Below are 14,869 nucleotides of genomic sequence, written 5' to 3' on the forward strand. Positions count from 1 at the left end.
CGTGTGCTGGTAGAAATTGAAATATGAGTTGCTTGCACATGAAGATGGAAGGACACACAGGTCTTTTTCAAATCAATCATACTCGAAAAGAAGCAACAATGTATCTGAAGCTATTTGAAATTCCTAAATGTTATTCTCATGTAAGGCAATCAGTAGGAAGAACCTGTTAAGATCAAAAGCTTTCGGTAGAACCATTATTCTTTCTGAAATTTTAGAATGTTATATGGTAAAAATGCATATTTTTACTTTTTAAGCCTTGAAAAGGTCTATATAGGTTATACAAGCATATACATATTGTCAAACCAAGCAAACTAGGCTGACAAACAAGTACTAGAACCATGCAATTTTCAATTATGAAATAGCACTTTATGAAATACCCTAACAACTACATCTTAAAAGATGGTATAAGAGTCTACCATAATATCTACTCCCCTTTTTTGTACTTAAAAATATCTGCCTTGGATAATTCACCAAGTATCTGTGCTGGCATAACTACAAAATCATTTTGGACTATTAGCATAGTTCAGCGATGGTGAACTTTTTGGGTTTGCGTGCCATAAGCAGAGGGAGCGCAGGGGGGGGGGTCGTGTGCGGGCATGCTGCACCCATAATGCAATGTGCGACTCCCCCCAGCGCACATGCGTGTATGACAGGTGCTCCCCCCAATTTTTGCATGCTTTTTTTGCCCTCCCCAGGCTCAAGAGGCTTTATAGGAACCTGGGGAGGGTGAAAACAGCCTCCCCCCCCCGGAGGCTTCAGGAGTCGCACATTGCATTATGGGTGCAGCAGAAGGCAAAAAACAACCCTATGAGCAAACCGGAAGTCACTTCTGGGTTGCTTGTAGGGCTGATTTTAGTCGTCTGGAACATTCAGTAGCCCTCGGGGAATTTTCCTGAAGACTCCAGAGGACAAAAAACGACCTTACGAGCAAACCGGAAGTACTTCTGGTTTGTTAGTAGGGCCGTTTTTAGTCCTCTGGAGCCTTCAGGAACCTTCAGAAGACTTCCTTGAAGCTCCAGAGGACTAAAAACGGACCTACGAGCAAACTGGAGGTGACTTCCGGTTTGCTCACAGGGTCATTTTTTGCCCTTCAGAGGCTTCAGGGAAGCTCCTGAAACCTCTGGGGGGCCTCCGCATGGGTCAGGGGAGGCTGTAAAGCCTCTGAAGGGCGAAAATGGCTTTTAAAAAGGCTGAACTCAGCTTGCCAGCACACGCATTCACGCTGGCCAGCTGACAGAGCAACACCTCGTGTGCTCTGACAAATGGCTCCGCGTGCCACCTGTGGCACACGTGCCATAGGTTTGCCATCCCGGGCATAGTTTATAATGTGTGTGTGTGTCTGGGTGTGTGTGTGTGTACGTGTGTATACACATATCAAGACCAACAAACCTAGTAAGGCGGCTTAATGATGTTCTATCCATGAGGAAAGATAGCTTTAAAAATAATAAAGTAGTTACATTTGCCTTTTGTCTTATGAAGCCATTGCATTTGATTTCAAAAACTTAATTTGCGTTTTCCAGTCCTATTTACGTGTGATACTAATAGAAAAGTAACTGCATATTGCTGTTAATTTGTGGTTATAATTAACATTAATGGGTCTCCTATTGTTAAATATCACAGATCACTGCAAAGCAAGTTACACAATGATGTGCTGTTTATATCAGACTCAATGAAACATAAGCGATAAAAACAGCAGATCTCACCCATTAGCTTAATAAAATATAGCCTATTAAAAGGTGTTTTACATCTGACTTTGACCTATAATAGAATATTATCATTAAATATCAAAGCCAAACAGGAAGCTAAAAATACAGAAATAGCCAGCCTCAAAGGAATAATCACTAACTTTCTCTAAGAAAATCTTCAAACAATTATGAAATGAGTTAAAACAACACATCCCATTTGACCTCATAAAACCATACTTTAGAGAAAGTATGGAGTCTTTAAGGAATGGAATGTAAAAATTAAGGGAAAGAATAAGTCTATGCATAAAGTTTGGGTTATTGGGAAACTACTGTATGTTAACTCTATGGATACATTTTTACATAGCTAATTTTTCTTCTAATTATATTTATTCTCTAACCATTGATAAAATGATTCCCATATAATATAGTAATCAATTTGTTCTTTCTCTTTAATTGCCATCTGTTCATTTCTGCTCATTCTAATATTTTCCTAATCACATTCTCCTCTGTGGGAATCTATTCACTTTTCCAATTTTGTGCAAATACAATTCTAGCTGCTGTTATAACACGAATGATCAAATGTACATTTTCTTTACTATAACTTTCTGGTAAAATGCCCAACAGGAATATTTCAGATTTTAAGTCTATATGTTGCTGTATAATCTTTTCCAACTACACATGTAGTTTAGTCCAGTATATTTTTTTCTTCAATACATGTCCACCACACATATGTTAGTACGAGCCAAGTGTCTGGAGACATTTCCAACATTTAACTGATTTGTCTTTGAACATCTTCACCAATCTTGCTGGTGGCAAATGCCATCTATAAAATATATTATAAAAATTCTCCTTATGTGTGTTTTGACATTGTTAATTTATAATTTCTATTCCATAATTGCTGCCATTTAGCTAGTATTACTAGAACCAAAAAAATTGTCCATCATTGTTTCCTTCATTTGTTCTTTTTTTAACAATACTCAATAAATAGCTATACAATTTTTTAATAATCCTCTCTTCTGTTCCTGTTAATATCTTATCTAATTCTGTCAGATCCATACAGAAACCATATAATTTAGCATCTTTTTCGTACCTAGATTGTATTTGCAGTTGTATATACCAAGCTATATCGATCCTTTGTTTTTCTAATTCTTGCTTAGTTTTGAGCTCCCCCTTTTCCGTCAAAATATCCTTGTATCTAACAATGTTTCTCTTATTCATAATATTGGGGAGTATAAGTGCTTCCATCGTCAAAAGCCAAACTGGTATCTTTAAATATTGTTGTTTTCTAACTTTCTCACATATTAACAATACAGCATTTCTTATATAATGTCTTTGAAAGTAACCATGTATCTTGGTTTTCCTATACCATAAGAAGGTATGCCAACCCAATTGTAAATCATGTCCCTCCAATGTCAAAAGTCTCGTGTTGCTCAATACAACCCATTTTTCATCCATGTTAATGCCGCTGCCTGGTAATATAATTCACAATTTGGTAATCCATAACCTCCTCTAATTCTTGCATTCGGTAACATTTTTAAATTAATTCTTGCTCTTTTTCCCTGCCAGATATATTTTATTATTAATTTATTAACATCTTCAAAGTATTTTTTCTCCAATCTTGTTGGAATTGTTTGAAATAAATATAGTAACCTCAGTAATACATTCATCTTAATTGTAGCTATTCTTCCTATTAATGATAGTTGTAAACTTTTCCAGTTTTCCAGGTCTATCTTAGGAGGTGTTATCAGCTTATAATTATTATCTTCCTTAATCGTTACACATCCCACTGTTAATTGAATCCTTAAATATTTTACTTTCTTTGTGATCTGGATATCTAATCTGTTCATTAGCTCTTTTTTTTGTAATATTCTTCACTAAAATCTTAGTTATTTTTTTGTTTATTTTCAGACCTGCCACTTCACCATACTCTTCTATTCTTTTTAACAGTTTAAGCTCTGTTTCTTGTGCTTCTTCTAAGATAAAAAACAGATCATCTCAAATCCCTGCAATTTATATTCTTCCTTTTTTATTTCCATGCCTGTTATCCCCCTATGCTTTCTAATATTTCTGTTTAGTACTTCCAGCAGCAGTATAAACAATAACGGGGACAGAGGACATCCCTGCCTTGTGCCCTTCATTATGCTAATCTTTTCTGTCATGTCTCCATTTACTATCACTTTAGCAGTTTGTTTATAGTATATTGCCTTAATCATCTTAATAAATCTCTCCCAAAAACCCATAACTTTTAGTTGCATCAACATAAACTATCAGTTCATGTTATCAAATGCCTTATGTCCTTCAAGGAAAAGCTGTATAATCTTGATAATTTCCATCCACCATTAATGAAGACTATGTATTTGGCCACAGATCAATTATATTTAGAATCAGATCATACGGAAACTTATATGTTTGTGTTGTGTGTGTGTGTGTATGTATTCAATTATATCTATATACGCACGCGCGCACACACGCACACACCTCGGTATATACATATATTCAATGTAGCCTTCTAAGAACTAATAACAGCACCCACATTTTTTTTTAGAAAATTAAAAAGAGAATGGAGAAAAATAAATGTTGGGATCCCTTGAGAAGTCAGTTTAATTAGATGACAAACAGTACATTACAAAATAAAACAATTCTCAAACATTCTGAATTGTTCCGCCTTTTTCAACTGTTCCACATTGTCCCTTTAAAGTTCCTGTCTAGGAATTAAAAGCAATTTAAAACTGGGTTAATTGCATAGCTGCCGTGCTGGAACCAATGTAATTCTTTGCTTGCTGCGGCCCTGATCCCCTTTCCTGGAGTCAAGAAAGACACAAACAAAAAATGTTCTGCAAAACAGAGTATAATGTCCCTGCAGACTTTTAAAGAAAAAAATAGGTATGAGTACTTGGGACATTCAGCTCATAATTGGAAGGTAAGCAGGTACTGGATACGTATCCATTTCTCATTCAAAACCTTGCTAACAATTTTGAATTGAAGAACCAGCACCTTGTTCCCATCTGTCAGTCATTTAGAAAAATGCATGTTTTCCTTTTCCATGGCAATTATCAAGCAACTTTCACAAGTCAGTTGAGAACCTTCTGAGCTAATAAACCAAATGTAAATCATCAGCCATAGACTGTATTGTGATCTTAGCACTCTCTCTTTTATTCTGCATGTTTGGGAAACACTATGAAAATAAGCATTTTATTGAGAACTTGATGGATTCAGATATCCGGCTGTTTGGAATTGGATTAGAGGCCCACAAGTTTAGCAGGCCTGTAAAAGAACTTGTGTTGTTCCTTATCTTTATTGGAACTACTGCAAAGAAACAGCCTCTCAACAAGGATTTACTTCAGCACTTAAAACTGTGATGAATGTAAGGAATGTCCAAAAAAAAAATGCTAGAGTCCAATGGAGAAAGGTTATTCAAGGCTCTCAGCATTTTGCTTCCCACTTTCTGCTACAAAGGCAGAGAAATCCATAGTCCCATTCAAAATTCCTCGGGAAAAGTTCTAGCCTGCCTATAATTCTGAAACCAATACTAGATTATTTGGCTAAGCAAACGAAAGAAGCTTCTGAATACTTTCCACCCACAGTTTCTTTAGGGAATACCAGAGAAGCTTCTAATATCACAGTAATCAACAGAGTGTAAACATGCCAATATCTAACAAAAAATGTAGCCAAAGGATGAAGGCCCATGCTACACAACCTTAATACATAAGTTCTCTTTGTTTGCAGTTGCAGTCTTCAGCCATGAGTTGACTGAACCATTTCATTAATACCTTATTCTACCATACAAGCTGTTTAACTAAATCGGCTGTCTGGGGGAATTCAGGGTAGGGAGCTGGAAGTATACGCATCTTAAAAGTTGCTGACATTGAGAAACATTGATCTGATGGTTCTCACTGAAATACCATAGGAATTATCTAGTAAATTTGGTTGGTACTTTTGAAACTTATCTTCAGCTGTTTTCTGGCACGTAAAAGTCTTCAGATATGCTTCTAAGGAGATAAAGGAGGTAATTAAATAAAAGTCATATTCTTTCACATGATGAAGATGTTTTATCTAGAAGAGGTTGACCAAATATGTATCAGTGGGAATTTCAAATGGAAAGTTATTTTTACTATCAAATCTTAAAGAAGAAATAAGTGATCCAGAATATTTTTTGTCCATGATTCAATATTTTACTCTTTTGTATTTATTATTATAGCCCTACCAAAGACTACACATACATTTTATTTTTGTACTTTGAATATCATTTAATTTAGCTGAAGATCAATAATTATGACTGGGAATTTTAATCAAGTTTTCAGTCATTGCATCTTCTTAATGTTGTTCCAGCTAATTGTACTTAATGTTCATAATAAGTATTAAAACTTTTATGTTGAATTTTAATTTGATAGATATGACAACTGTAGAGTCCTTCGTGGTATTTGATCTTGGTTGTTACTTCCATAGGTTTCATCAGAAACCTATGGAAGTAACATCAGATATCAAATAACATCAGATATACAACTTTTAAATTCCTTGCACACACACACACTTTCTCCAAACTGTACCAGTTTTGTTTCTCACATGACTATTATTTTAGTATTTCAATTTTAGTCATTCAGGCAAATAGGTCCTACAATATCCAATCAAGCTCTAGTAACATAGTGACTATAAGAGAAGATCATTGTATTTTTTTCAGTGAGGTATTCAAATGGCATTTGATAAAATATTTTATAACACATATCTAACAAAACTTTTAATATTTTCAAAATATAACAGATACTTTAAGACAGGGGTCCCCAACCCCCGAGCCATGGCCCATTCGGGACATGGACAGGTGAGCAGCTGGCCAGTGCAGACAGTTCAACTTGCACAAGTGGCGGTCAGCACACACAGCTTGTCTTGCTCATATTTTTGTCCCACTACTGGTCGGTGCATACTAGTATATGATGATTCCCCTCTCCCCCGTCAGACTGGCAAGCCATAACAATTGGGGACCACTACTGTAAGAGTTTGATGATTACCTGAAATGCTTTTAAAGCATATATTTATGGATATATTACTGTTTCTTCTTTAGGGAGAGAAGAATAAAAAATAAATAAATATTGGAAAATAAAATTAAGGAACTTTAGAATGTAAAACAACCAGAATTAATTAAAGTTGCTAAACTGGAACTTAGTTTTCTGGTATAGACTAATAATGAATTGCCTTCTGAGAATAAGGGGAAATAAATGGTAAATTATAGCCCTCTGGAATGAAATAGCAACAATAAAATAGTATTATTTCAACTATTAAGGATGCAGTAAGTATATAATGACTCTAATAAATCAGCAGTTTGTTTAGTAAAATCTATAATGCTAAGTCAAATATTACTGAGCAAAGCTATTCTTATTTGAAATGATGACAAAGCTGCTTAGTTACCTGTACTGTACATGTATACCAGTAGAAAATAATAGACACTATTACATCTTTATAGTTTTATCATATGGAACTAAGGATGCCTTTTAAACCTATTTTTTAATGTTTATTGGACATCTCACAATGTATTTTTAAAAATTGGGTTATCAAATTAATTTTGCTGCAATTGTGAAAAGGAGAGTATACTTGTAAAATATACTTTGTCCCACAAATCTACTGATTTGGTTCAATTAATATTATGCTTCTTAATTAGATTTTGACAACAGTGAATGTGAGTCTGAATTGTATAAGAAAAATTTGGAATTGTCAGGGGCAAGAAATCAGAAGCCATGCTTATGCCCAAAATGAGTAAGAATTTATTCCCTGCTATCTCTAAACAAGAATCTGAACTACTAGTGTTCAAGACAAATTGGTGGTAGCTAAATGTCGATGGAATTCAATGAGGATTGGACTCCTGTGGGCAAAGGGAGTCCAAACTGATGACATGCTTGGCCCCTCCCTCAGACTCAGCCCAGTCATCTCTTAGAGATATATACAGGGCGGGGCATAACCTTTTCCTAGGGGGTCACAGCAAGATCGACAGCAGTTTACAACTTCCGCGACACCTCATTTTAAAGCCCATAAAAAACTGAATTGAATGAGCTATTAAATGTTAAATTTGCTTTAAGAATGGCTGGAAAATTCGATTCGGAAGAACAAAGGATCATTGACAGAATAAAATGCATTGCCTTTCGAGAGGCTCGCGATGCTGGAGCGACGTTTATCAATCGAAAATGGATTGCAAACAAATTGAAACGTCATCCGGATTGGGTTACTGATAATTGGAACAAAACAGCCCAAGAATGTTTCACAAAATTTGGTGAGGCTGTCTTTCTTCATGACAAAGCTCCTTGCATGCGTGCAAATGCGACTCAGCAATTGTTAAAGGAAAACAATGTCGAATTTTGGGGCAATGATGTCTGGCCGGGAAATTCACCAGATCTCAATCCGGCAGAGAACATTGGGGCCATAATTAAGGATGAAGTGGAAGCTCTGATGATTCAGGAGCAAGGTCAAAATCGATATTCGGTTGAAACTTTGAGAATGAATTTGGAAACTGTGTTGAAAAATCTGGAAAATCGAACGGAACTGTTTGAAGATTTGTTGTGTTCTTATCCACCTCGTTTGAATGCTGTTCGAAGGGCTAATGGTGGTCATACTAACTATTAAATCGTGTCAATAAACTCAGTTTTTGATGGGCTTTCGAATGGTGTATGAATTATTTGTGTTGTTATTACAAGTGTTGCTGTGACCCCCTAGGAAAAAGTTATGCCCCACCCTGTACTTCATTATATACACATTTCTTAAAAATGGGATGCAGCATAATATGACTGCTCTTTTATGATTAACAGTTGTACAATTTGAAATCTTTGATTCATGATACTTATGTGGACTTTTGGAAAGACTGATCAATTCCATGTGGTCATGATTTAACAGTGTTTAAAAATGAAAGTATTTCCTATTTATGTCTTGTCTTTTTAATTTTTTGTAAATCAAATGTGAGTTTATTTAAGGACCTTATTTGGAACTGATAGTTCAAGATCAAGCTTGAGGAATTGTAGTTAAAATAGAGAATCTAGCTTCCAAAACAAAGCAAATATACTAAGTACTTTAATGCATCTTGCCCAGGATAGACCATATATGAATAAGTTCATGAAAAGCTCAATATTCTGGTTATGGATAACAGCTTTCAGCACCTTTTCCAAAGATACAATGTCACTAAATTTACAGTCAAAAATCCAACCAAATGAAAAAATAAGCTTGGCAAATAAAATCATTTTAAACATTATTCACTTTAAAATGACCAATTTAGCAAGCGAAATGCTGGTCAAAAACTATGCAGCAAAATAGTAAGATGGAGGTCAAATGACATCCTATTGCAATTCAGAAAAGCCATGTAATTGGCTATTCTGACAAATCTTGGGCTTGATATGTGATATAATTGTTTTGTCTAGCAGTGGGATATTTGTGTAGTACCATATTATAGTATGTTCCTTGGTATAGAGTTGGAAGTTGTATTCCATTATGTATTGTTTCAAACTAAATGTAAACTGTTCAGAGATAGCATAAGATAAACAATAATTTGATCAGGGACAGCAGCTTTTTTTTTAAAAGAAAGCCAGGAAAAAGGATTTTATGAACAAATCATTGGGAAACTAGGATGGGAGAAAATATATATTCAGGTATGCTAAACTAAAACTATTTGCTATAAAAGCAAATAACATTCAACACTTGTGAATGTTTATGCTGACTTATGCACAAAAAATGCAGCTTGCAAATGATCTTAAACAATACAAATAAAAAAGCAATTTGTATAATGAGTACAATAAAAGTCAGCACATGCAATTGATATATATATGTGTGTGTGTGTTGCATTTGTGCTGATATATATATATATATACACACACACACACACACACACATATATATATATATACACACACACATACATATATATACATATACATACATACATACATACATACATACATACATACATACATATACTATATATACTGAGCCGAGGTGGCGCAGTGGTTAAATGCAGCACTGCAGGCTACTTCAGCTGACTGCAGTTCGGCTGTTCAAATCTCACCGGCTCAGGGTTGACTCAGCCTTCCGAGGTGGGTAAAATGAGGACCCAGATTGTTGTTAGGGGCAATATGCTGACTCTGTAAACCGCCTAGAGAGGGCTGAAAGCCCTATGAAGCGGTATATTAGTCTAACTGCTATTGCTATATACACACACACACACACACACATATATTTCAAAAGCTATATACCTCAGAATTAAATTAAGCTATTTGTCATTCCAGGACTGCGTAGGAAAAGCACTAGACACACGACTTTTGGAAAATTCTCTTTGCCTCTCTTTTATTCCACAGTAGAAACATGGAAGCAGCCAAAAGTGGTATAATAAAAATGTGTGAGTAGCTATTTCAGCAGACAAACATAAAGCAGCATTGATTTGTTTAAACACAGACCACACAACAGTCTATGCCAAGAATTTTCTAAGCAAATGGAAAAACTTACAGCATTTTTTTATTGGGAATGGTTCATTTGATTTACTACTCAATTTATTTTCTTAATGAGAATATAGCCTATTATTTGGGCACCAACTTTTACACATTTAAGTCCTGAATTGTGTAAAAATGCATTTCCTTCCCCAGCAAAGAAAAACATATAGCTTTTGGACTAAGCATATTTCTCATTCTATTTGAAATGTATTTATGTTCCTACTTTTCGGCCTACAACAATCCCCCCCCCCCCACCAAAGAAGCTTAGAATCTGTCTAGGGCAGTGGTCACTAACTGGGGATCCATGAGAAAATTTTGGTGGTCCACAGAAAAATTGTTTGCATTTTTTATATTGCACTAAATACTATTTATCTTTTTAAAAATTCATATTAGTGATTTAATTTTTTTTTTTAAATTATGGGATTAAAAATTATGAATTTAGTGGTCCCTGATGTCCGAAAGGTTGGTGACCTTTCGGACCTCAGAGCTATTTCTAAATGATTTTCCCAGACAAGAGTGGATAGCAAAGATTTCGTGGAAGATTCAATAGAATATGTCATTTGCTTGTCTTCCTCTACTTTTAGAAAGCCTTCCTACTTTATCCGGACACGGACGGACATCCCAAATTAAAAGCATCGCCTAAAAAACCAGCCAGGACTTTTCGTCACAAGATCACCTAAGAAGTAAACCAGCTCTTAGAGAAGTGATAAAGACCGAGTATTAAGCGCGAGAATTTGGAAGAGTTTAGCGATTCGACTGAAATCTTTGCTCAGCCACGCAGTTTGCTGAACGCTCCCACCTTCCAGCTATACTGTGCAGGAAAAGAAATCACCCTTTACCGACTCGATATCTATTATATATAATATAATGATCGAAGGCAAACGTGAAAGAGAGTTCCGTGGTCCAAGCTTCGTTAACACTAGAAGTAGCTACCTAACTTTCGCGGCAGGGCATCCCTCTGCCAGCCTTCCGGGCGCCGCGTGGCAAAAATCTCCCGTGGAGAGAGAGGGGTGGGGGGGAGGCGGCGTCAATCTTGCCAAAGAACCTCTCTCGAGCTCTCTTCGGCTACAACCCGATCTTGCTCGCTCTCACCGGAAGTCCCCGCCTAGTGACACGGAAACGAAAAGAAATCCGTAGCTGGGAAACGTCGTTTCCTTCTCCAAGATGGCGGCGCCCAGAGTGTCATGTTGAAAGAAATGAAGGGCAGACTAAGCGTCGGTGCCGGAGCCGGTCCTTCCGTTATCCGCTTTACCGCAGGTTAAGGCCGGCTCTGAGATTGAAACGCCTAAACTCAAAACGCTTTTTGTTCACTTCGCGGCAGTTGGAGGCGGGTTGCCTGAAGGTAACACTGTGTGGGAAAGGTCGATGCTTCGGACTTGCTTGCTTGCTTCCAACTCACTGGATTTATTTCCCCACAGAAGCTGTGGGATTAGAGTGATTGACCCGAGAGATGCTTCTTCCTCCCATTATTTTCTCTTCGTCAGATTTCTGCTTTTCCTCCGGATGTTTCAAAGGGTGATTGGAGGTCAAGATCGTATTTTTAGGCTGAACCGCTGCTTCTTTCATTGCTTTTCAAGGCACCGTAAACTCAGAGGTTTCAATCTGAGATCATCCGCCGACAGCTGTTAAACTCTAGCTAATAAGAGGCGTTAAACCGTAATTAAAGACAAGGGAACGATTTTCGATTCATAGTATATTGCTTATCCTGAATCGAGTTCTAGATCCCGGTGACAGCAGGGACCAATAGTAGCCATCTTGATCGGTCCTAAGATTAAATCAAAGCTCTTGCAAGGATTTTTTGGGGGGCGGGGAGAATCCATTTGTTTCTGCGATATTTATGCAATCCTCAGTCTTGACAAACATATTTTTTCACACTAAAATATTAATCTCCTTAATCTGTATTGCTAATTGGTGAAAGTAAAACTTTTAATAATGCAAATGTTTTAAGTTTTCCCTTCACTGTGAAAGAAAAAATTCATTTTAAAATGTCTATGGGCTAAAAGAGTGTCTCTCTGCTTCCTGGAGACATGTTCCATTAAATACCTGTACACTTTTAATACTTACACTATGTAAAAATTAACACATACCGGTACTTAGAAGCATATTTTATGCCTTTGAGTCAGTTTTTGACTTCTGACATTAGTATCATTAAGTCCCCACAGGTTTCTTGGCAATATTTCAAAAGTGAATTGCCATTGGTTCCTTCCTGGGGCTGAGACAGAGTAACTGGCTCAAGGTCAAACAGCAGGCTTTGTACATAAAATACAATTGGAACTCACGGTTTCTAGTTTTCTACCCGGGTTATTTAACCACTATATCAAACTAACTCTCAAGCATATTTTTTGTATATATAAAATTTAGAGGGGGTCATTGGTACTCGGAGCTTGCCTTTTTTCTGATGATGTTATCTAGTTTGGATAATGAAAATATCTTCAAGAAAACAAACAAGCTCAGAGAACACCAAGGACACCCTACCTCTACCCCATTTCAACCATGAGCTATAAATATTCTCCTTTATTGATATATAGTTATTAAAAGGAACTTTTTAGTTTGAGATTACTGAAACTGCTTTTTAGTGGATCTTTAGCAGAACTATGATATATGAGCAGGAACACATACTTTGGATGCCTTTTTTACTCTGACAGTTAAAAAGCTGAAATTTTATGGTTGCTTTATATCATAGCAAGTATTTTTTAAGTTCTGTAATAAACATGTTGCAGCTGGTTAAACAATAAAATAAAACAATCCTGATAATGTTCAGTACTTTTATGAGCTACTTTTAAGCAAATGCTTGATTAATTGTAAACAATTTTGTAGCCAATGGGACTAGTAAAAGAACTTAGCTTGGTTTTTTCAAAATAAATACTAAATGATTTTCCTTTGTATTTGGTAAATTGTATGTAATTTTGTTTTTTTAAATCTTATTTCTTTTGTGCATTTTTCTCTTGCTATTTGAAGATCTATATAATTTGGTTTTAGGAAATGCAAAATGTCATGCACAGAACAACTATTTTTGAAATGGTTTACCTCCGAATTGAAGTGTGTGGTTGATATAAATCAGTGGTCCCCAACCCCCGGTCCGCGGACCGGTGCCGGGCCGTGGAGTACCTGGCACCGGGCCGCGCAGCGGCCGGGGGCCATGATCGCTGCAGCGGCTGGGGGACATGATCGCTGCAGCGCAAAGGCTCCTGGGCCGTGCGCAAAAGCTCCTGGGCCGTGCGCAAAGGCTCCAGGGAAGAGAGCCCCGCGCTGGTACGGACGTGATATATAAACAATCAATGTGTCGTCGCGAACAACGCCCCTCCACCCCTGCGCGCGCCCAGCGGGCCACGGTAAAATTATCAAAGGCTGACTGGTCCGCGGCGATAAAAAGGTTGGGGACCACTGATATAAATTGAAACAGTCCAGCTATAGTCTAAAACATAGCCATTCTTGCACAAGTGTTGTGGTTTAGGAATGGAGAAAACCCTAAAAACATTGGCAGTGACAACTGAGGAAAAGTAGGGAAAGAAATATACTGGCAGGCAGGACACTAGGACATATCACCCTAGGATGGAGACAATGGCAGCCAAGAGAAGGGAAAATTCTGCAAAGATCAGGGAGAAATAGGCTGCTGAGATAATACATTGGGGCATTGGTTCTGACAATTGAGAGAAGGCAGAAGGAAGTGTAAAGAGAAAAAATTGTGAAGATCAATGCAAGGTTAGGTTGGTTCCTAGTTTGCTTGTATTTGATAAAACTATTAAACCAGTGTTGAGAGAGCATCTGGTGTATAATGGTTGCCATTGAGATTAGGTACTATGAGTAAAGGGTTTCTATTGCATATTTTTCCGTTTAATATGCTTTTCAATTTGTATTTTATTGTTTTATAGTTTTTATTTATATTATTTTAGGTAAACTGCTGGGAATAGCACTGTGAAGAAATAATATACCAATGCTATTAAATAAATGGCTTGTGTCAATGGTAGAAGGGAAGGAAGAAAAAAATGGATGCTGGAAAGCATGTGGGCTGGTGAGGTAAACTGTCTTCAGAATAGTTTCATGGAAGAATATATATGCTAGTCTTACCTTTCTTGCATTGGTATCCCTGCTGACTTTATTTAGGCAACTGAGATCAGCAAAGAAGTTTTTAATTTTATTTTGTTGTACAGTGGTTCATATAGGATGGCTTGGCAGAACTTATTCTGCATTATGTTTGATATATACACCTATAGTTTCTGTGATATTTATTGTAAAAGTTTTTTTAAAGAATAATTCTCTTTTGCAGGAAAATTTTTGCAGCACATCCAAGAAAAAACATCATGCAACAGATGCCATGCAAGTTCGCATGTTTCTTTAGAGTTGTCAAAATAAAGGGAGTTACATTTCAACAGCTGAATTTCTTCAGGCGAAAAGTAAGCTTATATAACATTGCATACCACCTCAAAAGCTGGAATTGATTATACCTATACAATTTCTGGATTGATTAATTATGAGCCATTATGTCATTGTCAACTCTTAGCAACAACATAAATGAACCATCTGGCCTTTTAAGCCTTTCCTCAGTTTGCCCATCACCATTGTAATTGAGTCCATTCACTTTGCTGCTGTTTGTCCTCTTCTGTCTTTGCCTGCACATTTTCTTTATGCTCATATCCACTTGGATATGATGGCACTTCAGTATTTGGAATTTACAAATAGAGATGAAAATACATACGTTAAATATCCCAAGAAAAAGTAACACGGGGGTAC

The 14,869-nt window shown here is 36.6% G+C and overlaps 1 protein-coding gene and 1 long non-coding RNA gene across 5 annotated transcripts in view; one reads left to right on the forward strand and one right to left on the reverse strand.

Moving 5' to 3' along the window:
• The window catches only part of LOC116504184, a 78,068-nt gene extending 66,838 nt beyond the window's left edge, over positions 1 to 11,230 (reverse strand). For all 4 annotated transcript variants that reach the window (XR_004254781.1, XR_004254780.1, XR_004254782.1 and 1 more), the window contains exon 1: positions 11,072 to 11,230. This is a non-coding gene — a long non-coding RNA (uncharacterized LOC116504184). The remainder of the gene's footprint in view (positions 1 to 11,071) is intronic.
• Positions 11,231 to 11,282: 52 nt separating this feature from the next.
• Positions 11,283 to 14,869, forward strand: part of LOC116503618 (protoheme IX farnesyltransferase, mitochondrial) — a 111,286-nt gene continuing 107,699 nt past the window's right edge. The window contains exons 1-2 of the mRNA XM_032210154.1: positions 11,283 to 11,480; positions 14,406 to 14,532. Of these exons, the coding sequence (XP_032066045.1) occupies positions 14,440 to 14,532 (93 nt within the window). The 5' untranslated portion in view covers positions 11,283 to 11,480; positions 14,406 to 14,439. The remainder of the gene's footprint in view (positions 11,481 to 14,405; positions 14,533 to 14,869) is intronic.

The sequence above is a fragment of the Thamnophis elegans genome, chromosome 2 (assembly GCF_009769535.1).
Source record: "Thamnophis elegans isolate rThaEle1 chromosome 2, rThaEle1.pri, whole genome shotgun sequence".
Classification (NCBI taxonomy): Eukaryota; Metazoa; Chordata; class Lepidosauria; order Squamata; family Colubridae; genus Thamnophis; species Thamnophis elegans.